We start from the raw sequence: 25,288 nt of genomic DNA, 5'->3' as shown, positions 1-25,288 counted from the left end.
TGACCTTTGCTTTAATTCCAGGCTGTGTTTTTTTTTAATTTAATTTCAAGTCTAAATCCTAGGAGTTATCAAGTCATTGGAGGTTTTTAAAAAGTTATCGCTGCTATTAAATGGGTGAGAGCAGTAATTTCAGTGCTCTTCCTCAGTCACGGCGCTGGATATGACTCAAGGAAAAGTTCTCCTATGCTTTATCAACTCATTGAGGTCCTAAAATTCGCTAGCACTGGGTTTCCCAGGAATTTATCTTAGCTACGTTCTTCCCGACTGACAGCGCTGAGCAACATTTTCACCTTAAATTTACAGCTACAGTAACGTGATTGTGATGCTCCACTGAGCTATAACAGGGAGAATAGAGCCTCTGTTGTTGCTACTCCAAGCTCAGCACTGCAGAAACCGCACTATGTAACTTCTGAGGGTAGGAAACAGAAGCGAAGCAGGTCTCAGTCAGTATTTGATGGAAGACTGAGTCCTGGGTGTTGCTGGGGATGGCGGTGGGACCAACAGGGGGCGATGTCTCTGTGGTCGGTGTGGATCCCAATGCCTGGGTGAAGTGAGAGGGACACTGTACTGAGTAAACAAATTCATGTGTTCATTCATTCATTCATTCATTCATTCTTTAGAGCTTTCATTAGTAAGCTGTAGTCAGCTGTATGTGATGTTGAGGTCTGGGCTCTGCCATCTCCGCACTCTGGCAGCTTCTTTGTTTGATGTCTTCTTTTGTGTCTATTTCCTTTTCTCACTGTGAGCTTGTGTCAGTTCCACATTCTTTCGAACCTATAGTACTGAGTGTTCCTTTCACAGTGGAAGGCTGGACACACACACACACACACACACACACACACACACACACACACACACACACACTTCAGGGGATGGTTTTGCTGTGACTCCAGGTCTTGAAACGGCTGTTAGTCCCAAATTTCGATCACATTTCTTCAGTGATATCTAGGAATAGTTTGTAGGTGATGGTAATGAATTATGAGTGGTCTCTGAATTTCGCACAGCGCCGCAGATTCATGATTATTACGACACATAGGTCCATTACACATTAATATTTCAAAGGGGTCTTGTAAGCGCTCCTATTGGTCCTTTTGTGTGTGTGTGGACTTTCTGTAATCCCCCACCTCTCTCTCTCTCTCTCTCTCTCTCTCTCTCTCTCTCTCTGGTTGATGCAGTAGTGCCGAGAGCTGGACGCTGCAGCAGTTGGACGCTCCTCCTCGAGCCGCCGTGACACTTTTTGCTCCACAGGATGTGAGATCAGGTAAGACTCTCAGTTCTCCTCTTCATCCTCATCACCACGGCAACCCTTTAGCCGTCCTTCTACCCTCTGCATGAAGAAAGTGTGTGTGTGTGTGTGTGTGTGTGTGTGTGGAGGGGGGGGATTCAGCGGTGGATGATTATCTTCTACACAAGGGTCATCAATACCTTCACCTTTTAAACTCCGAAATCAAACTGGACAGGACTTTTAATGATTCATTGATCGACACATTTATAAAACCCAAAGTTAATGAGTTATTTTCATCATCATTTTAAAAGTCACACAACAGAATTCAAATAAATAAATAAATAAATAAATAAATAAATAAATAAATAAATAAACTTAATTATATTTCTGTAATTTCATGTTTATTTCCATTGGATGTTTTCATTTTTCAGAAAAACAAGACCCCTATAAATGCACTTTCTGAGAGGAAATGTGACAAATATATTTTAAAAACACTTTTAAAAACACAATGTTACACAACTGTCATACGCCACACTCCTCTATTACACAGTAACTAATATGTAATACACTGTTATATAATAAATGTATGGATTATTAAACACTTAATAAATGAACAACATTAAAGTAGTTTCAGGTTAAATCTGCTGTATAATGTTCTCCAAATGACTCCAGACCGTGGAGAACAGCTGAGACCTGACTGCACTCCACCTGCTGTCAGACTGAAAGGTAGGAGCCGTGAAGTCGGAGGGTGTTTCTCTAACAGCGCTGTCACTGAGCTTGTGTTCACTGATGGGTTCATGAACTTAGAAGACATTTCCAACGTGAAGCTGCAGAAAGTTCTAGATAAATTCATCACAAATCATAGTCTTGAGAAGGAAACTTCAGTGTTGGCCTGTTTCTCTCTCTCTCCCTCTCTCTCTCTCTCTCTCTCTCTCACTCACTCACTCTCTCACTCTCTCTCACTCACTCACTCACTCTCTCACTCTCTCTCACTCTCTGTCTCTCTCTCTCTCTCACTCACTCTCTCTGTCTCTCTCTCTCTCTCTCACTCACTCACTCTCTCACTCACTCTCTGTCTCTCTCTCTCTCTCTCACTCACTCACTCTCTCACTCTCTCTCACTCACTCATGTTTAACAATGTGCTCCACAATGGACACTATTCTATGTGTTAAACTGATACGGCACGTACTTGATGCAAGGTACTACATGAAATTGATTATTAAACCCTCATGCCCTCATTCAGTCCCTTAATCACTCACTCACTCTCACTCAGTCTCATTCGTTAACTTATTCAGTCTCACACTAACTGACCTACTCTCACTTGCTAACCCCCAGTTGCTCACTCATTTACTCCAGTTACTGTGTTGGGGTCGCTCCAGGTGAGAAGCCGAAGGAGAGAGGAGGGAAATCTGGACCTGTTTTCTGTGTTTTTTCTCCTGGGAGATCCTTCTCCTGTGTTTTATCTTGTCTTTGGCTTGAACTGTGTTTGTTGGTTTGTGTGGAGCTCAGTGACGTTCAGAAAGGAGCAGGAGTGTGTACTCCTCATGTTCTAGGACATTTAATACATTTAAAGGGGACATATTATGAAAAACATTATCACATGCATGTGGTCAGTGTGGGAATCTGGAGTCCACCCACACACACACTGTGAGACTAGACCCTCCCTGTCACAAAAGACGGGATAAAACGAGCCGTTCTGATTCTGCTCCACTGCTGATGTCAAGTACAGAGACTTTAGAATATCTCCGCCCCCTCGTCTGAGTTTGTCCAATCACAGCGCTGGACATGAGACAAAACAAGCGCTGAGAAATAAGAGAGAAATAAGAGTAAAAACAGAGAAAAACGATGACAGAGAAGAAAGAGAACAGAGCGAAAATGGCTAAAATCCACTGTGGAGAAGAGGGGAGTACGTCCTCTTAAAATATCACAGAGATGTTCATATTTACAAAACCGCAAGCAAAATGACATTCAGCCTTCTCTGAGATATGAATCATATTCATAATGTTTCTTAAAGGCAGCGGCCAGTGGCTGCTCCTCTCCGGCCAGTGCTGACATTTCTTCTGTTTACTACGCTATTAATAATCTATAACTCGCACTGATTTATTGTGTGTGTTGTGTACGGGAACGTTACACTACTGAGGAGCTGAGGGCTGATTTATTATTAATATGAATGACTTGTGGGCACAGATTTATGAGTGTGGATAATAAAAAATAGGCTCCGCTTGAGCAACTAACAGCCCACAGCTGAAATATGACTTGATATGATTAAGGTCAATGAGTTTCCAGGACTGTCCGTTATTTCTCATGCTCCAGACAGTGGGAAGAGTACAGAAAGACAGGAGTCATCTGAGAGAAAGGAGAGAAGAGAAGAGAAGAGAAGAGAAGAGAAGAGGAGAGGAGAGGAGAGGAGAGGAGAGAAGAAAAGAAAAGAAAAGAGAAGAGAAGAGAAGAGAAGAGAAGAGAAGAGAAAAGCAGAGGAGAGGAGAGAAGAGAAAAGCAGAGGAGAGGAGAGAAGACAGAAGAACAGAAGGACAGAAGAAAAGATAATAGAAAAGAAAAGAAAGGAGAGAAGAGAAGAGAAGAGAAGAGAAGTGTTAGGAGAGAAGAGAAGAGAAGAGAAGAGAAGATACAAGAAAAGAAAAGAAAAGTAAAGAAAAGGAGAGAAGAGAAGAGGAGAGTGGAGAAGAGAAGAAGAGAAGAGAAGGAGAGAGAAGAGAAGAATCATATTTTTGTTCAGGATTTACAAGAAAACAAGGCAGTAAAATGCTTTTCGTGTTTTTTTCATCTCTGACTATTCACCTGTGTTTTATTCGTCTGTCTGTATTCATCTGCGTTTCTTTGTGACTGGAAATAAAGAGGGTTGCCAGTGTTTACTTTATTCACACAGCTGTGTTAGTGGAAATGAGCATGAGAACTAGTGTCTTTATTTTCACATGTAGACATTAATAGTCCATACCTCAGTCACTAAACCATGTACACTGTAAATACACAGTGATAACGCACAGTTATTGCACTATAATTAAATAAGTGTGGAGCCTGCACCTGCTGAGCGGTCAGTGGAGTTTAAAGGGTTAAAAACTAAAAAACATTTTTGTAGGAGCCAAAAATAAGTTTCGATATTTTGTTCATATTTGTGTTTTCTGCTTTTTTGTGAGTGTGCACCCTCTATAGGTGAAGGGTGCTACCCTATAAATTAGAGAATAAGGTGCATGATGGGAGGAGGGCAGACCAGCGATACCGCCATTGACCTCAGTTGGGATACAGGTGGCAGACTGTTTTAGCTTGTGACAAGGCCTGCAGCCATTGGGGACCACCCGCCATGCCCAACAGCTATTAATGCCATTTTATGCTCCCATTGCATCTTTGTTTTGTATTTCTATTTATTTGTAATAAAATGACCATCAACATTCTGCAACAAACTCTCTCCTTAAAGTCATTGGAACCCAACTGCGAGTCTGACACTGAATCTGTCCTCTCCTACGTGGTAAAGACAATTAAATGTGGAAACAAGGGGTTATAGGACAAACTTGAACTGTTTTTACCACTACAGTAAGTCAATGGCGCGCTGAGGCTTTGGTTTGGAGCAAAAGCTTAAGCGTGTTTGAAGACAATAGGAAACGTCGGCCTAACGCATGGCAAGTGGAACAAAGGAATGCTTCAGCAGAGGTATGTGCCTTCAAACGCCAAACTTTGGATGGAATTTCGTTAGGAAATAATATTGGAAGAATTTAGAAGTAAGTTTGGTCTGAGATTTTTGGAGCTGAAGGACTGTAATTTATTGTTTTTGCAAGTTGACTACTCCTTGGCCAAACATTTGGACCGGTGAAATCGCGGCCTATTTGAAGAGATTGAAACGCGATATGGTTTGAATCATGGTATGAATACGGACTGATTTTGAACTTGTTGGATTCTATAGCAGTCAGCGAAAGTGGCTCGACATTTTTTGTATTTTTTGAACGTATATTTTTTGATAATTGTTGCCGATTTCGCTAAAGGGAATGACAGAAACTTTAGACGTGAGGGAAGCAGCGGCGCGTTTGCGCTCAGCCAGATCTGGGAAAATGTCTCATATCACTAGGAGAATGAACGTTTTGAATAATCTAATGGCTGGCAAGGATTATCTTGATGAAGTGAAAGGAAACATGTTAAAGTTCAATGAATATTTTGCAGAGTTTAAAGATGTACACACATCTTATGTTGAAATGTTGACTGAGGAAGAACGCATTGAAGACGCGAAATGGTATCAGCCAAGATGTGCGCAGATAATGGGATTTATTGCAAATGTAGCTAGATGGATTACGGCTATGGAAAACCCCATTTCCTCTAGCCAAACGGAGGCCACCTCTTCAGTCCCACAAATGGAAGAACCGCCTCCTGTTTTTCCTGATAATGCCGACGTTGATCAAGACTTTACTGATGCGGCATCGCACGAGTCAAATGGATCAAATGCATCAAATGAAACTTCAAAGTCATTGCGCATTAATGCAGAGGCTGAGCGCGCTGCTTTAATGGTTAAAGCTTCAAAATTACAAGAGAAACATGCTATTCAGGAACAAGAGGAAAGGTTGAGGAAAAGGAGAGAAACTTTGGAGCTGAGTGCTGAAATAGATGCTGCAACTGCAAAAATTAATTATTTAAAAGATGTTGCATTCAATTTGCCTAATGCTGAAAACTTTGACCCTCTTTTAGTTTCATTGCCTTTATTAGGTGCTGAAGCCCCTGAAGACACAGCTGAAGCTTCAACCACCACCCATGCTTCATTGGATGAACTCCTGGGCAGTTCACTTAATTTTCAAGAAATCACTACCCCAGCAGTCAGGCCCAAAACAGGCGCTCATGTGCAATTTCCCCTGCTCGATTTAGGCCCAGATACATATCACACCAGGTCCTTTTATTCTAGAACCACTAATAATGCACAGTCTCCGCCGCAACACACACTGTCTCATAGCTTTACCTCTACCATTCCTACCACCATTCCTTCCACCCATCCTTCATTAACTACCCATACTTTCACTCCCTGTCCAGTTGCAAGCTCAGTTAGAGCCACTCAGTCTGCTGTGCCTCAGCAGCAAAATCAACCTAGTGCATCACATGAAAGTTATATGAACAAGATTCTAGAGAATCAAAGTGAGTTAACAAGGATGCTCATGAAACAGCAACTTCTGTCTACATTACCACAAGGTAACGTTCCTATATTTGATGGACAAGTTCTTGAATATCAGTCATTCATTCACTCTTTTGAAAATGTGATTGAACGTAAAACTGATAGCAATAGAGACCGCTTGCAATTTTTGATTCAGTACACTAAGGGACAAGCACAAAGGCTAGTGAAGAGCTGTGAATATATGGCACCAGATAGAGGCTACGAAAAGGCAAAGAAATTGCTGAAGGAAAACTTTGGAAATGAATATAAGATTTCTTGTGGTTATTTGGATAAAGCTCTTTCTTGGCCTCAAATAAAGTCTGAGGATTCCAAAGTGTTGCAGGATTATGCTATGTTCCTTAGGAGCTGCTGCAATGCTATGGAGGATATGGAGTACATGGAAGAGCTGGACACAGTGTCCAATATGAGAAGCATTGTCCTCAAGCTGCCGTATAAGCTCAGAGAAAAATGGCGCAACAAGGCGTATGAGCTACAAGAGCACCGTAACCGAAGGGTAAGAATTTTAGATCTTGTCTCTTTTATAGAAAACCAAGCTCGCATATCAGCTGATCCAGTATTTGGTGATCTTCAAGATCAGACAGTCATTAGGGGAAAGCATAAGCCTATTGTGAAGTTACACTCTTCAAAGTCATCTGGCAGTAGCTATGTTACAAGTGTAGCTCTTACCCCAAAAGACACAAAGTTTCAACCCTATTGCACACTTTGTAGCTCAAAGCACACCTTAGACAAATGCAAAGATTTTGCAAAGAAAGCTCACAAAGATAAGCTCAGCCTTCTAAAAGCAAATGGCATATGCTGCATATGCTTTGGATGTCTTCAGGCAACAAACTATATTAGTAAGGATTGCAAACAACGTCTCACATGTAACATATGTGAACAGGCTCATCCGAGCGCCCTCCATATTGAGAGGAACACAACTCGTGAAGCAGGAAAACCCTCTGATGTTATAGGCAGTGCATCAGCAGAGTTATGTGGCCATATAGGGGCCGGAGACCATGAGAGTGTTCTTCCTATTGTTCCCGTTAAAGTCAAGGCAGCAAAGGGCAGCCATGTCTTGCAGGTCTATGCACTCCTGGATCCTGGGTCTTCTGCTACCTTCTGCTCAGAGGAATTGATGTCACGTCTGCATATGAAAGGTAAAAGGACACAAATTCTTCTTCGAACCATGAATCAGGAAATGTCTGTTCCCACTCAAATTATTTCAGGATTGGAAGTTTCAGCTCTGGACGGTGATAACTTCCTTTCTCTTCCAAATACATTCACTCAAAAGGTAATGCCAGTCACCACAAACAACATTCTCAGGCAAAACGACTTGACGCATTGGGCGTATTTAAGCAAGGTAACACTCCCTGCCATCAATTCTAAGGTAGAGCTTCTGATTGGCACAAATGCTTCTAAACTATTGGAACCATGGGAGATTATTAACAGTCAAAATGGGGGTCCCTATGCAGTTAGAACCCTATTGGGGTGGGTTGTAAATGGACCCTTAAGAAATGCTGCTGGCAGTGATGACTGTGTGACTGTAAATAGGATTTCAGTGGCAAATCTGGAAAAGCTGCTGATCTCACAATACAACCAGGACTTCAGTGAAGTTACTTCACAGGAAAAGACTGAAATGTCTATTGAGGATAAACAGTTTTTAATGATGGCTAACAGAGCATTCTTGAATGATGGACATTACAGTCTGAACTTGCCTTTTAGAGAACCCGATGTGTTTATGCCGAATAATCGGCAAGTTGTAGAACAGCGTTTGCAAGGCTTGAAAAGAAAAATGAAAAGGGATGAGCAATACCAAAAGGAATACGTTGCATTTATCAATGACATCTTGGACAATAAATATGCTGAAGAAATCCCACAGGAGGAATTAATACAGCCACCAGGAAAAGTATGGTACTTGCCGCACCATGGTGTTTATCACCCTAAGAAGAAAAAGCTCAGAGTTGTGTTTGATTGTGCTGCTTCTTTTCAAGGTGTTTCCCTCAACACAGCACTACTCCAGGGTCCTGATTTGACCAACTCACTCATTGGAGTCATCCTGAGATTTCGCAAAGAGCCAATTGGAATCATGGCTGACGTCAAGTCAATGTTCCATCAGGTTAGAGTGGCAAAGTCTGATGTGAACTATTTGCGATTCCTGTGGTGGCCACAAGGTAATACCAGTCAGAGCCCAAAAGAACATCGTATGGTTGTACACATTTTTGGTGCTGTGTCTTCCCCAAGTATTGCAAGTTTTGCTCTGAAAAAAACTGCTGCTGACAATGAAAGCTTTTTCCCCCCTCAGGTGACTGAGACCATCCGGCATAACTTTTATGTGGATGACTGTGCAAAGTCCGTAGCCAAAGAATCTGATGCCATCCAGCTGGTAAAGGATCTTACTGCATTGTGCAGTAAAGGTGGGTTTCAGCTTACTCAATGGGTCAGTAATAATAGAGCTGTTCTTGCATCCATTCCTGTGGAACACAGGGCAAAGGGAATTAAGTCACTAGATCTGGACAAAGACAGTTTGCCTGTCGAAAGAGCACTGGGACTGCAATGGTGCGTGGACTCTGATAATTTCCAGTTTAACATTCATTTAGTTCAAAAGCCGCTTACCCGCAGAGGCATATTGTCTATGATAAGTTCTATTTTTGATCCTCTTGGCTTTCTTGCTCCTCTCATTCTTCCAGCCAAACAGTTACTACAGAAGCTCTGCTATAGGGGCTTTGGTTGGGATGAGCCTTTGCCACCACCTGTGTCTGACTGGTGGATAGAATGGACCAGCAACCTGGAGAAGATCAAGAGCTTCAGTGTGCCTCGTTGTCTGAGACCCCAGGGCTATGGTGTGCCAAGATGTGCCGAACTGCATCACTTTGCTGATGCCAGTGAGAGTGGCTATGGCTCTGTCAGCTACATAAGACAGATGAATTACCAGGATGTGGTACACATCACTTTCGTCCTTGGGAAGTCCAGAGTCCTTCCACTAAAAGCCATCACAGTTCCGAGACTAGAGCTGGCTGCTGCAGCGCTGCTGGTGAAGGTGGACAAAATGCTGAGGAATGAATTGCACCTCGACTTAAAACCTTCAGTTTTCTGGACAGACAGCCAAACAGTGTTGAAATACATTGCAAATGATTCAGCAAGATTTAAGACCTATGTTGCAAACAGGGTCTCACTGATCCGAGACAACACCCATTCGTCTCAATGGAGATATGTGAGCAGCAAAGACAATCCTGCTGATGACTGTTCAAGAGGATTAAGTTTAAGAAAGTTCATTGAACAGACAAGATGGATTCATGCCCCTGAATTCCTTTGGATGTCAGAGGAAAGTTGGCCAGTGATAGAAGCATTGGGCTCTGTGTTTCAGGATGATCCAGAGGTGAGGAAAAGTACTGCTGTGTTTGCTGCAGTGGTGAAAACTGAAACACCCACAGATCAACTTATTACGTACTTCTCTGATTGGATGAGATTACTAAAGGCAGTGGCATGGTACCTCAGACTGAAAAGTGCTTTGATGCTAAAGATGAAAGGAGATAAGGAACTTCTCTCACCTCAAGTCACTCATTCAAATAGGAGAAAGATGAGCATCACGTCTGAGAATTTCAGGACATTCATTGGTAGAAAACTCACAGTGAACGACCTTACAGAGGCAGAAAAGGCAGTCATCGCCTATGTCCAACGCCAGGCATTCCCTGCAGAAGTTGCATCACTGGAGTCAATTCCGCCTAGGCTGCATAGGAGTAGCAATCTCTGCCGGCTTGATCCTGTGATGGATGAAGGCATCATGAGAGTAGGTGGTCGACTGCACAAATCTGCAATGCCTGTGGACACCAAACACCCTTACATTTTGCCCAAAGAGTCACATATTTCATTTCTTCTGTTAAAACACATCCATGAGTTCAGTGGTCACAGTGGAAGAAACCACATGCTCTCAGAGCTCCGGAAAAGGTATTGGATTGTAAAGGGCAACTCAGTCGCAAGAAAGGTGCTCTCAAGATGCACCATGTGTCGACGTCTGAAGGGTAAAGCTGGTGAACAAATAATGGCGGATTTGCCGCTGGAAAGGATCCTGCCTGACCTTCCTCCCTTCACAAATGTGGGATTAGACTACTTCGGTCCAATTGAAGTAAGGCGAGGAAGAAGCACCATCAAAAGGTATGGAGTTCTTTTCACTTGTATGTCTAGTAGAGCAATACATTTGGAAGTTGCTTACTCATTGGACACTGATTCATGCATTCATGCTTTGAGGAGATTTGTGTGCAGGAGAGGTCAGGTGAAGCACATCAGGTCAGACAATGGGACGAACCTGGTGGGGGCTCATGCGGAGCTAAGAAAGGCCCTGATGTCACTGCATGAGGGAAAGATTCGAAATTCCCTGCTTCCTAAAGGAATTGAATGGAGCTTTAACCCACCAGCCGCATCACATCACGGCGGAGTCTGGGAAAGGCTCATACGCTCCGTCCGGCAAGTGCTGAACTCCACACTCCATCAGCAATGTATTGATGATGAAGGTCTTCAGACCATATTTTGTGAGGCAGAGGCTATCCTTAATAGCCGCCCCCTCTCCACAGTGTCCTCAGACCCACATGATTTGGAACCGCTAACCCCCAACCACATCCTCCTGCTCAAATCTATGCCCATTTTGCCTCCTGGAACCTTTCTGAAGTCCGATCTCTATGCCAGACGCCGCTGGAAACAGGTCCAGTATATAGCAGACCTCTTCTGGCGTAGATGGACCAAAGAATACCTCCTTTTACTGCAAGAAAGGCAAAAATGGACAGTTGTAAAGAAGAATCTACATGCTGGAGACATTGTCCTAGTGGTGGACCCCACTGCTCCTCGAGGGTCCTGGCCAATGGGAAGAGTGCTGGAGACGAGGCCTGATAGGAAGGGATTAGTCCGGTCAGTAAAGCTCCAGACAAAGACGTCTGTCCTTGAGAGACCCATTACCAAGCTGTGCCGAATTCTTGAGGTGGATGAGTGACCAGTGTCTTCTGATCACATTAGAAAGGAATGTAATGTATACACATTCTCATTATTATTATTCATTTCATTTTAGAAAAGCCCTTAAGTGTCTACTAATTTAATTATTATTTACGGCTCCTCTTGTAAATGTTAATATTAATTGATTTAAGATCAATTAAGGGGCCGGTGTGTAGGAGCCAAAAATAAGTTTCGATATTTTGTTCATATTTGTGTTTTCTGCTTTTTTGTGAGTGTGCACCCTCTATAGGTGAAGGGTGCTACCCTATAAATTAGAGAATAAGGTGCATGATGGGAGGAGGGCAGACCAGCGATACCGCCATTGACCTCAGTTGGGATACAGGTGGCAGACTGTTTTAGCTTGTGACAAGGCCTGCAGCCATTGGGGACCACCCGCCATGCCCAACAGCTATTAATGCCATTTTATGCTCCCATTGCATCTTTGTTTTGTATTTCTATTTATTTGTAATAAAATGACCATCAACATTCTGCAACAAACTCTCTCCTTAAAGTCATTGGAACCCAACTGCGAGTCTGACACTGAATCTGTCCTCTCCTACGTGGTAAAGACAATTAAATGTGGAAACAAGGGGTTATAGGACAAACTTGAACTGTTTTTACCACTACAATTTTAAAGAAGCAATCACTCAGCTCTGAAACAGCTCACACTGACCCCTAGTGGCCTGGATGTCTCAGAGACTCTGTGCTGAACCTGTTGTAAACATGGACACCTTCACATGGGGGACACACTCTATGGAGCATAAACCTAAAGCGTAAAAATAACTGATTGTTCCTTTAACGTGATTTCCATGAGGTTTTACTGAAAATACGTTTAAGAAAAAAGAAAAGAAACTGCAGGACTGCGCTCCTGATGACCACAACATACTTGGCGAACCAATTTACCCTGAGACTGAATTTCTACCAGGAATTTAAAGAGGTTTGATTCAGCCCTGTTCCCATCGCTCCGACTCTGCGTGAGTTAATGTAGTCGTTTATATTCAGTCGTTAATATTCTGAGGGCCTTCTGTCCAAAGCCTGACTCCTCGGACCCTGGCAGCGTCGGGAAAAAAGAAGGAGACAAAACTGCACTTGTTCCAGTTTCTATTTGGAATAACGAACCATTTACACTTTATTGTCACAAACAATCACCTCCTGGACGTGGGGACGATGCAGATATGACTTCGTTCAATTTTGAGGACGTCTTAGTTTTTATTGAAACAAAAACATTATACACTTTTCTTTATTTCTCGTCTCTGCTCTTCCCTACTTTTCCTCTTCTCTTTCCTCTTCATTTCCTTTCTCTTCCTTTCTCTCCTCATCTCTGTTTCTCTTCTCTTCATGTCTTTTGTCTGTTCTTCTCCACTCTTCTCAGTTCTTTCTGTCACTTCTTTTCTCTTGTCGTGTTCTTTCCTCTTCCCTTCTCTTTATCACTCTTCTGCTCTTACCCCTCTCCGCTGCTCAGTGACGCGCTCTGACCCTCGTCACTGGACTCTATCAGTGAGAGATAAAGGGAATGGAACGTCAGAGTGGAGAAAAGCTCTGGTTTTATTGGACGACTGGAGAATCTTAAAACCAGAGAGAGAGAGAGAGAGAGAGAGAGAGAGAGAGAGAGAGAGAGAGAGAGAGAAAATAGAGAGAGGAAAGAGAAAGAAACAAGAGGAAAGAAAGAAAGAAAGAAGATATTCATGTGAAGTGAGACAGACAGAAAAGGAGAGAGATAGAGTGACAGAAAAAGAAAGAGATGCACAAAGGAAGAGAGATGTGAAAGAAAGGTCAGAACGGAGAAAAAGAGATAAAGAGAATAGAAGGAGGAAGGAAAAGGGATGACGAAAGATAGAGAGGCAGTGTGGCTGTCATCAATTCCTCAAAGCAATCTTCACTAAAACACACACACACACACACACACACACAGAGAGAGAGAGAGAGAGAGAGAGAGAGAGAGAGAGAGAGAGAAAGAGACACTGTCCCCTGCTGTGAAACGCAAACACATAAACAAAGGGGTCCAGTCTAGTGGTCTCACTTTTGAAAGAACTCTGTTCTTCTCATAGAAACTGTGTGTGTGTGTGTGTGTGTGTTGAAGTGGTCTCTGCAGATGCTCCCTCTCTTCAGAACCCGTCAGTGGCAGATGGGCCGTGATCACGATGTCACCAGCTGACCTCACACTTGTTCTGCTCTGTTCACAAAGGAGAGACCGCTCTTACTGTCTCTCTCATTATAATAAAAATATTAACTCATTTGGAATCGAACCAGGACACAGAGTGTCTTTAATGCACTGAATAGCGCCCCCTTATGGTGCAGATTCTAAATGTGTGTGAGTATGTATGTGAGTATTAGAACCTTCAGTGTAGTGTGTCAAGTCATTCAAGGGGAGAGTTGAATGGAACTGCGAATCCTTTTGCCAAGCCAAGTTGGAGTTGACTCATGAGTCATTTACGAATGAATTTGAGTTGAGTCACAAGTTTTTGAAGGCCAAATTTGAGTTGAGTCAGGAGTCATTTAAGGGTGAGTTTGAGTTGAGTCAGGAGTCATTTAAGGGTGAGTTTGAGTTGAATTAGGAGTCATTTAAGGACAAATTTAAGATGATACGAGTCATTTAGAGCCAGGTTTGAACTGAGTCATGAGTCAGTTAAGGCCATGTTTGAGTCGATATACTGGTGAGCTCAAGTCAGGCTGTGGATCATTTAAGGGTGATCTACAAGTGATTTAAGGCTATATTTGGGCTGAGTTATTATGTGGGGGTGTGTTCCAGTCAAAATAACGAATCATTTAAGAGTGAATTCCAGTTGAGTCATGAGTCATTAAAGTCTCAGTTCAAATCAAGTGGTCAATCATTTAAAGGAGATTGAGTCGAGTTGCAAATCATTCTGAGTCTTTTAAAGATAAATCCTCATTTCTGAAGTTGACTTGTTTGTGAAAACATCACTCATCAACACACACTGCCTCAGAGCATCAGCCACCGTCCAGGTAGAGCTCCAACATTCACTCACACACACACACACACACACACACACACACACACACACACACACACACACACATATCCTGCACATGGCAGCACTTTGTTATCTCCTCCACCAGCTCGGCCCCGTCCTGAACAGCGCCGCCTGTGATTGGGCCGTTAATCACAGCAGGCAATTATAAAAATAGTGAAAGTGTCATACAGCATTAGAGCTGAAAAGATAACGGGCCGCAAAAGCATTTATCTCCTCCAGCAGAGAAACGCGTCTGTAGGATGGACCCAGCCCCGGAGGAGGCTGACCGGACCGGGACCAAGAAAGCAGTGTCACAGCGTCTGTGCTTTAAAGAGCCCATACTGTAGAAAAACAAACACTTACTTTGTAAAATAAAGGGTATAAAGCAGCATATTTAGACTTTAACCATTTAAAAGCAGGAGTCAGGAGTCATTTAAGTGTGAGACTGAGTCAAGTCCCTAGTTGCTTAAGAGCAAAGATGAGTTTGAATCAAGCTGTGAGTCGTTTAAAGGAACACTAAGTAGTATTTTAACTCTACAATGACAGCTTCTTCACTGAGCTGTAATAGTGAGTGAGACTAGAGCCTCTGTTGTTGCTACTCTGGGCTCAGCACTGCAGACACAGCACTATGTAACTTTTGGCGAGTGCTACGAAACCACTCCCCTCTCCTTTGACTTTAGGACAGTGCTGTAAATGTGAATTATACTTCGCAACCCTTGGTGGAGCCCAGGAGCAAAAATACCACATTTTACCTCGTGTTCCTTTAAGATCCAGCTTTAGTCGCGTCAGGAATCATTTAAGGCCTGAGTCGAATCGAGTTCTGAGTCATTTAAGGATGAGTTTAAGTCAAAATGTGTGTAATTTAAGGGTGAATTTGAGTCGAGTCATGAGTCATTTAAGGATAAATTCTCACTTCTGAAGTTGATTTGTGTGTGGACACATCACTCATCAACACACACTTCCTCAGAGCATCAGTCATTTTCCAGGTCAAACTAACACACACACACACACACACACACACACACACACACACACACACACACACACACAGACATAACTTTATGCTAGTATTAGCACACCCTTGAGATGTACTTCCTAAACATGAGTGAGTATGTGAGTATCAGCGCCCCCTTGTGCTTTAATTTATGAACGTGTGATTCTTATGTGAGTCCAGGCCTGTCTGGCAATGTATTTCGACTCAAACATCATTAAAAACGACATTGTCCTTTATGTTTTCTGCCATTTGGCAGACGCTGTTATCCACAGTGGGCGGCACAGTGGAGCAGCAGGTAGGTATCGCAGTCACACAGCTCCAGGGACCTGGAGGTTGTGGGCTTGATTCCCGCTCCGGGTGACTGTCTGTGAGGAGTGTGGTGTGTTCTCCCTGTGTCTGCGTGGGTTTTCTCCGGGTGACTGTCTGTGAGGAGTGTGGTGTGTTCTCTCTGTGTCTGCGTGGGTTTTCTCCGGGTGACTGTCTGTGAGGAGTGTGGTGTGTTCTCTCTGTGTCTGCGTGGGTTTCCTCCGGGTGACTGTCTGTGAGGAGTGTGGTGTGTTCTCCCTGTGTCTGTGTGGGTTTCCTCCGGGTGACTGTCTGTGAGGAGTGTGGTGTTTTCTCCCTGTGTCTGCGTGGGTTTCCTCCAGGTGACTGTCTGTGAGGAGTGTGGTGTGTTCTCTCTGTGTCTGCGTGGGTTTCCTCCAGGTGACTGTCTGTGAGGAGTGTGGTGTGTTCTCTCTGTGTCTGTGTGGGTTTCCTCCGGGTGCTCTGGTTTCCTCCCACAGTCCAAAAAGTGTCCGTAGGTGTGAGTGTGTGAGTGAATATATGAGTGTGTGTTTTGCCCTGTGAAGGCGCCCCCTCCAGGGTGTGTTCCCGCCTTGCGCCCAATGATTCCAGGTAGGCTCTGAACCCATCGCGACCCTGAACTGGATAAGGGTTACAGATAATGAATGAATGTTATCCATAGTGACTTACAGTTATAACCATGTTACAGAGGCAAGCCAAAGAAGTGACAAGGAAGTACTTCACCAGTGGTAGTTACCAGGGCAGGGAACTGAACTCCAGCTGTCAGGGTAGAAGGCAGAGGTCATGCCCAGTGTACAACACCAAGCATATTATTTGTTGCAATTCCATTACAAGAGCTTTATTGTGGTATCACTTGGGGGAAAGGGGGCGGGGTGCTGTGTTGAGTTTTCTGATCAGAGATTGTGATTTGTCTGTAGCGAAGTCAGAGCTTCCTTCCAGTTTTACATTTCCTGCGCCGTGCTGTACTTTCTACTTTCGCTGTGTGTGTAAGATGCTATCTCACCACAGAGAGACGATGGCAACACGCAGGGCTCAATGCGAGATGAAAGGTTTACTTCCCTCCATCTTTCCTCCACAGAGTCAGCAGTAATTCTCCATTAACTTGCTAATGCCATCTCCATGGTTACTGTTGCTAGGAGCATGTGAGCTGCCAATCATTTACATATGGTAAGGGCCTGAGCTCAGCAATTCATTTAAGGTATGAGTTACACAAGACGTGCTATGAACTGACACAGATGTTCGGTTGTGGAGCAGCTGCACATGGGCCTTAGGTCACTTTGTACAATGCCGAGAGGGGTATAAAGTCTCCACTTCCAGCATTAAGCCCATGCTTCCTCTGAGACACGTGAAGCCAACCACTGCTTCTTTGCCAACTGCCGTGTCACTAGATCTCAACACGCTTGGAGGAGAAAGCTAATTGCATGTGTTACAGTTGTGTTACATAAGCCTATAGACTACTGCATTGTTTGGCATTGTGCTGAGAGAGGGAGGGCCATCCTACCCACCCAGAAAGCCCAATACTCCCAAATGACCACTCATTTAGAAACTACACCACAATGGGGTGTAATATTTTAGTCTCTGCTGTAAAGACACTTTGTGTTCTTATTTTATCCTAAACATAGTCTCAGTTTTATACTTCTCTTTTAAGACTAAGCCACAGGCTGCTCATAGATCCGGCGTGATTGAGAAAAGTGCAGGCACTGTGTTTGTTGTTTTCCTGGCAACACATAAACTACACTCTGTTCCAATTAGTGCCCTACTCCCTAAATAGTGCACTTCACCTTCACGGATTATAAACTAACACCACTACACTGTGTACTACATAGTGTAGAAGAAGTTGTTGTTGACCCAGCTCTAGTGGTTTAGAGGTGTAATCGCAGAGCGATGCAGAAACCAACGCACAGTTATAAACGCTTACAACAGCGAAGGGCACTTGGGCAGTCTACAGCGCAGACTCTGGACTGAAGCATAAATCAGCCTTTAGACTCTTTACCACGGCCTGCTGGGATCCTTTAGATCACAGGAGAGTTAAAATAGCAGCCAATAGCGATCTCGGAAGCGACGACAGGAAAGGGCGAATGAGCTTCATACAGGTGAGGAATATCCCAGAAACTGCTGACCATGAGGAACGCCCTGCTCCTGAGGTGCATGGACTATCAAAGCATCTTTCACAGAGGAACTGCTTGCATTATTGAAGCTGATTTATTCGTTACTGGCCCCTTGGGCCCAGGCTCAGCTGATCACTGCGATGGAGGCTATGGGTCGTCGAGGGGGAGAAGGACACAACTGCCAAGAGAAGTTTTTGCTGAAGGGGAAAGTGTTGCTAGGAACCCCCTGAGGTTTAAAATGAAAGAATGACCCAGTGGTTAAGGACAAAGCTCAGTGGACAGTTGAGTAATGCGGAGTTGTACGGCAAATGGGAGGCTACAGTTTGAACTCAGCATGACGCTATAAGTCAGACTTTGCCACTTTAAACCTTGATTTTCGACATGTGGTGGTAGGAGCAGAGAAGAGGGAAAGAGGGGAGAGAACCTCAGAAGGGCCTTTACTTGAGCTTCAGTGCAAAAAAAAAAAAAAAAACTCCTATTGCATGAAATTATCTTTAATCATGTCCACTTATTAATCATGATGGTGTCGGTAGGTGGATTGGTATGGAGTCAAAAAAGGGTCAAAAAGATTTCTGCGTTTGAGTGTGGGTTTCCTCCGGGTGACTGTCTGTGAGGAGTGTGGTGTGTTCTCTCTGTGTCTGCGTGGGTTTCCTCCGGGTGACTGTCTGTGAGGAGTGTGGTGTGTTCTCCCTGTGTCCGCGTGGGTTTCCTTCTGGGTGCTCCGGTTTCCTCCCACAGTCCAAAAACACACGTTTGTAGGTGGATTGGCATCTCAAAAGTGTCCGTAGGTGTGAGTGTGTCAGTGAATGTGAGTGTGTGTGTTGCCCTGTGAAGGACTGGCGCCCCCTCCAGGGTGTATTCCCACCTTGCACCCGATGATTCCAGGTAGGCTCTGGACCCACCGCAACCCTGAACTGGATAAGGGATAACCCACAATTCTACAATTTTAATGTAGAAAAATACTACAGAGTGTTGCTTTAAGCTACTCCAGTGACCTCTGAGTACAAGTCTGCGTTTGTAATAAACTGAACACTTAGTGTAGAGATTTTGTCGTCATGAGGCCGTCCAGAAGAGCTTAAGCACCATGAGGGACCTGAGTTATATCACAAAGTTTATGGAAAGCCCACTCTGGAAGATCCCTCTACTAATGCAGTACATACAGTGGTTATTAGCTTAGTGGAGGTGCCATATGGCACTGTAATGGGCTGCAGACTGGGCTCTCGATCGACCGGAGCTGAGTTATGTATCGAGAGGTTGAAAATAAGAGCCCGGCTGCACGGCACGGTGAAACGAATGTGTGCAGAAACTGAAACAGCGGCATTCCAAGCACTGCCTCTAGTAGCTCGAGCGAGTGGAACTGCATTGATTTGCAGTTCCCTCATGACTCCTCTGTTGACCGATCGCTTGCCATTAAATTAGGAGATCTGCTGAAATCTCAGAGTGCACGCGGCTGCAAATTCATGAAGCCAGGCCCATTCCAAATGACCGCTAGTTATGAATCCATTATGCTCACTGTCAGCTGCACTCCTCTCGGAGGCCTGAGCTATGCTTAGCTCAGTGTTTCCTCTGTGTGTGCAGAGCGTGACCTGGCAAGAACAGGAAACACGCACCACGGGCAAACACACACACGCACACATGCACACACGCACACACGCACACACGTGGCATGGGATAATGGGAGTTTTGCTTTCAGTATTTTATTGCTTTAGACAGGGACGATTGTACTGTACCAAACATCAGGTTCAACTTATGTTAGCTACAGTTTGGCCCTGAAATGTCTGCTTAGTTATTATTATTTTCCCAACATCACGGTAAAGGGCCCGGAACGGCAGTATTAATCAGCTCTGTAGGTGCTTTCTGAGTAAGTAGCACTGGGGCTTGAAGAGGACTCTTCCAATCCAGGGGTTGCAGCTGACGTCACTGTGTAGAGTAGCCACCATATTGATGGTCTCCTCATGACTGAAGCATGCAACTCAAATAAAAACTTTATTTCAACTGTTAGTCCTCATTTAGACGTTAAAATGAAAGAGGAGCTTGGGCTGCATCCCAAAATAGCACCATACTCCCTACACAGTGCACATCTGCACAGTATTATCAAAACTAATAATACTACGCCCAGTAAACAGAGGAAATAAGAAAAAACAATGTATTGCTTGTGACTGTAGTGAAATCAGACTATTACTGAAGCTTGTATGTGATCTGTGAATGAATAACACTGAAGACTAACGTGCTAACACCTTTCCATTAGATCCTATTATGAAGATGCTAATGTGGCTAACAGACCATAGCTTTTTCTCTTCATCTTGCTACACAGTGGGATCCTTTATGCCCCTGACACAAAGCAATAGTTTTTTTCTGAGTTCTGTGACTCTCTCCAGTGCAGGGAGAGGAGCTGTGTATAAGATAAATCTATCCATCTTTCACATCTGTTTATATATTAGTGCTGCTCTCTGACACCAGGCGATCGGGGGTCACCATCAGAAAGAAACAGAAAAAAAGCCTATTTTAAACAGCACTTGGAAATATCCACTGCAGCCCACTCCCCCCTTAAAGGCGAGCTCTGCGGCTTCATCATCAATCCCAGGCATGCATTTGAGAGAATGCGTAACAGTAGCAGGCTCGTAAATAACGGGCCTCGCTCAGCGTGAAGGTAAATGAATAAACGTGGAGAGTGTGTCAATGTCTCTCATGAATATGCAAACACATCCGTGTTCAGTCACAGTCTAAAAACCCGGCTGATGCACTGTTTGCTTTTATAATACACACAAAATAAACATCTGCTGCCACGTGATGAGACCCAGGACCTTCTGGAGAAAGCAGAGCCTGAGATTACATTTAGCACAACTTTTTTGTGAAGTATTTTGACACGTTGCGACCTCAAACTGACGGGAACCTTGTCCACACTCCAGCGCTTCACATTCAGGGCTTAAAAATACATTTCCCACAGTGCCGATGGATTGTAAATGTCCTCCACTGATGGCAAAGTAAACAGGTGCACTCCAAACTAACCATGAAACACATAGTTAAGGCGGAATGATGCTTTATTCCATCCTCTGTACCTTCATCGTAATGTTTTTTTGTGCCAACGTTTTGTGGACACCTGCTCAGTCTGAAATTAAAGCAACATTAGATAGAATTTTAAAGTTAACCTTCCTCCTGTGTTAGCTTTCTGTTACCATCTCTTATGTTAATGGGTCGGTTCTGACCCTAAAAACAATTAATCATCAACCAGTTTGTGTCTTCCCTCTTGTTGACCTCGTTATTCCTCCTTCTCCATGAAAGGACTCTCACTATACCTGTTCCCCTCCCTCTCAACTCCTCTCTCTCTCTCTCTTCGCTTCCAACTCTGTCCCCCATTCTATTTGTCTCTCACATGCTCTCTTTCTTTCTCTCTCTACTTCTACCCCACCCCCCCACCCTCTCAGATAAGCGGATCAGGATGGTAGTGCTCATGATCAAGGTGGTTAGACCGAAGCGATGGAGGAGACCACGCCGGACCCGGAGTTTGTGGACGTAGACCAGGGCTTGACTCTGGCCTGTATCGCGTTCCTCTGTCTGCTGCTGGTGGCCATGATCATCCGCTGTGCCAAAGTCATCATGGACCCCTACAGCGCCATCCCCACCTCCACCTGGGAGGAGCAACACCTGGATGACTAGCAGAGATGGGTATGCATGCACACACACACACACACACACACACACGGTACTGTTCAGTTCTGTGGATCTAATGTTATAAATCACACAACGTGACCAAGTGTTTTGAGTGAAGATCTGTCACGCTACACTTCCTCTGGTCGATGAGCTTTACACCCCTCTGTCCAAAGCTTGGCATTGGGCATGGTGACCCTAGATGAGCCTCCTGGCCATACACACACACACACACACAAGTAGTTTTTTGCTTCAAGACTCCACTGGAATTAATTTTAAACATGTGATTCACCAAACAAAAACAGAGTGACAAATCACCTTCACAGCAGATTTATTACAAGTGACATGTGTCATGTTTCTCATTTATTTGCCTTGCTCCAACCCCCCCACACCCCACCCGCAATAGCTCTGTGCCCTCCTAGGGGGCGCACTCGGCTGCTTTAAAACATTAACCTACAACAAACCTGCATTTTTTTTTACTTCCAGGTGCCCGGTCTCATGATGAGGAAGGGTCCAGGAACACCATCTGAAAGCACAGCAACTAGGGACACTCACAACGTCCAAACTACCTACAGCCACTGAGCGCGGTCAGTGTCCAGCTAAGAGCTGAGGCCCGGTCAGTCCAGCCAGAAATATCCAATACTACACGACCTACACAAACACAAACGAGGGCCCCAAACTGCCCCCTGCACATTTACACACTACCAAGTGCAATGAGGAGGAGTGAGAGCCACTGTACGGCGTACTCACGTGTGTGAGTTTTCTTTTTTCCAGGTTGTTGCTTTTGTACATTTTTCTAATAACCGTGATGGATGGACCGGGCGAATATCGAGGCTCTTGTTCAGCGAAGCGAGGCCTGCCTCAGAGGCAAACTGACGGACGCGATTCACGTGTGTTTACAAGGAGACCACACTGGCTCTGTCTAGAATGAATGCAATTCAGGAAACCCAATGGAGGGTGCTTTTTAGGACCACAAAACCCAGACCTGGACTCTTAGCTGTGCTTCAAAGAGCGAAGGTAAACCCGCCTTCCCTTTAATTTTAAAAGAAACGATTGGGGGGAAATACATTTCTACAGTTTCCTCCAAATGGCATCAAACAGACGAGACATGATTGGGTTCTGAGGCTTGGTCTTAGTTCTGCACTGGAGCTACGAGGCTAATGGAGCTTGAAAATAATGGAATTTCATTCCGAGACATCACTGTGTGAACGATGCACATTTAAACTGTGAGATGTTGGTCGATAAAATGTCCTTTTTATGTCCAAACATTTGTGGACACCTGCTTAGCCAAAACTTCTACTGAAATGAAGTGTATTAAATGGCAGTTTGGTGTCCGTTTGTGGCGGTAGCCGCTTCTGCTCTTCTAGGAAGGCTTTAAAAGCATGCTGGAACATACAGTAGCCACTTAAACGTTAATGAGGTGCGGTGCTGATGCTGGACGATTAGTTCTGGATCACAAACAGTTGCTGAATGGAGTTCCATCAGTTCCTTTTCTCCACAGCCCAGTTCCGAAGGGTTTACACCTCTCCAGCCGACACTCTGAGCTAAGGCTCATGTCCAGCTGCTCTGGAGAAAGCTATGGAGATAATAAAACGTCCGTGTGCACAACTGGTGCTGAATTACCCATTACTATAAAGAGTGTCTACAAACGTTTGGACGTGAAATATATGGGGAAATAAACGTGTTGTTTGGACTGAGATTAGCACAATGCTAATTTGGTGTGGGGCTCCAGTGCAGAGCTAAAAAAAAGCCCCCTTCAGAATCCAAACTTCTCTTAGCATCGACTATATTTTAACGGAGGGATTTAGTGAATTCTGTGTTGTTTTGCTGAACTGTCCCTTTAAATTAGCTCTCTTCTGCATTAGCTCGAACAATCAGCCACAACCCCGTCCCTCTGTCGTCCTTGAGCCATGTGCTGGTTAGCGTATGTACCTGCAGAGAATGATAATCTTTAACTGCATGTTATCAAGTGCCTCAGCTGGAACCACAAAGATAGTCTTGAATCGCTTCTTTTCTTCCCTTTGTTTATGTTTGTTCTTTTTTTACTAATAAGAATTAGCACACAATCAAAAAAGCAGCGAATCAAACCACCACAGAAAGGTCTTGTCAGATTGGAAACTGTGACTGTGCTGCATTTCGCCTGTGTGTTCTTATGAATAATAAACAGAACAAGGAATTAAAGGCTCTTTGTCATTGTCTTAAAAAGCTTAAAGGTGCCATACACAATTTTAACCAAGAAAAAGTAGCACGCAGTGTTTATGAAAATGGTCATTGTTAATGGGTTTTATATTTGGGATGGGAAACTGAAGCTCACGAGATGAAGAATCATCTTGTTTTGTATCCCCTGAATGAGCAGATTTATACTCCATAGAGCGGGTTCACTCTCTATTCCATTAGAATCTCTAATGGAGTTTATTCACTGCATGGTACCTACTCTACTGGACTCTCCTCTCTGTTTGGTTCCTGCAGGGCACAGAGTGACAAGTCTCTTTGTCCAGTCAATGCTCTGCAAGGTTTACACCTCACGGTTTAGTCCCTACGAAAACAAAAAGGGAGCGGGTACTAAAAAAGAACCCAGTTCTCGGTACCAGGACCCAATTTCCGTGATGGAGAGGCAGGCACAATGTACTGAAAAAGCACTCAAAGAATTTTCGAGTAAGAATTTTAATACTACCTTTTCCCACACATCTGTAATATCTTAAAACAGGGTGAGGACATCTGCCAAATGCTGTAAACGTAAACGAATAAGGAACAAGAATCCCTGTCTCCAACAAAAGGGGCTCTAACACAAACAGGAAAAAAGACTCCCCTCAGCTCCAAACTGGGGGTGGGGTTTGAGGGGTGGGGGTCTTTGACACGTTGCTCTGAGCTGGAGCTGTGGTGGATGTATAAGCGCAGGACTAATTAAAGCATCTGGCTCCTTGATATGCAGCCGGGGCTTCGCTCATTTACCGCTAACCCCGCTGTCAGAGCCAATCAAGCCTCCACTTGACGTGGCGCCTGTGAACCACAGCCCTCCACTGAGAATTCACAGAGAAGCCAGTTTTTCACTATTTTCACCAACAAAAGAAAAAAAAAACAATAGTAGCGCAGTGTGACTGAAGGTAAACAAACTCACCTAGCAAGGCTAGGCTAACACTTAGCAGCAGAGTTAGCTGTAAACGTAGATAATGAGCTGTAATTGTAGGGCATTCCTGTCAGAAATCCTGGTTAGGACACACTATGAGGAGTTGATAAATGCCTGAAAAGTGTGGTTTAATTCAGAGAATAAGGGATTAGTTAATGATCAAAATGATGATATTTCTATAGCTTAGCATAGGGTTTTGTACTCACTCTCTGGCCTCAGCTTACAACTTTGCCATAAACCCTTTTCTTGTATGAGGCAGTGCTCCCTCTGTTATTAAAGTGATTAAATACTGTGTCTCCACTCTGTTGGACACTCCTCATCGGTCCATTTTCTAGAAGTAACGTCAGGGACGGTAGCTCACCTGTCGCTGCACAGTTTGTCGTGGGGTGTCCGGTGATGGCGGTTCCTAATCTTTGAAGAGCAGTGTGAAAAGAGGTTAACAAAGTATGCAGAGCATCAGATCAGTTATGTTTCTTGAACATATCCTCATACTCGGCAGTTAGAACTTACTACAAAGAAAATGTGCTATAGATAATGGCTAATCACAAGCGATAAACGTTTTAAAAACTAAACTGAGCTGTATTTTTTAAGAAAATTCTTACTGTCTTTAAAAGACACTCACAGTAGAACATTTGGGGCTGAGATTGATAAATAATTCTGTTAAAAAGGGGGTGAATTATTTAGTGATATTGAGCTGAATTACTGCAGCTCTGGTGTGGGCCGCTGAGCCTTGTCTTTAGAGAAATAATACAATCTGTTAATATCTTCCGCTGTAGCTCCAGACA

General features: G+C 44.0%; 1 protein-coding gene across 1 annotated transcript; it reads left to right on the top strand.

Moving 5' to 3' along the window:
* The first annotated feature begins 1,179 nt into the window (after positions 1-1,179).
* Positions 1,180-23,503, top strand: LOC136672339 (cortexin domain-containing 1 protein). The gene is made up of 3 exons (XM_066648349.1): positions 1,180-1,261; positions 21,154-21,394; positions 21,863-23,503. Exon 2 carries the CDS (start codon positions 21,206-21,208, stop codon positions 21,383-21,385), a length of 180 nt encoding a protein of 59 aa, XP_066504446.1. The 5' UTR covers positions 1,180-1,261; positions 21,154-21,205; the 3' UTR covers positions 21,386-21,394; positions 21,863-23,503.
* The last annotated feature ends 1,785 nt before the right edge of the window (positions 23,504-25,288 follow it).

This window comes from Hoplias malabaricus, chromosome 16 (assembly GCF_029633855.1).
Source record: "Hoplias malabaricus isolate fHopMal1 chromosome 16, fHopMal1.hap1, whole genome shotgun sequence".
Taxonomy (NCBI): domain Eukaryota; kingdom Metazoa; phylum Chordata; class Actinopteri; order Characiformes; family Erythrinidae; genus Hoplias; species Hoplias malabaricus.
The sequence above is the reverse complement of the archived record's forward strand: the minus strand, read 5'-3'. Positions and strand labels throughout refer to the sequence as shown.

What these genes read in the sequence shown, in the direction of transcription:
- LOC136672339 (XM_066648349.1), top strand. Translation starts at nt 21,206, where the DNA reads ATGGAGGAGACCACGCCGGACCCGGAGTTTGTGGACGTAGACCAGGGC.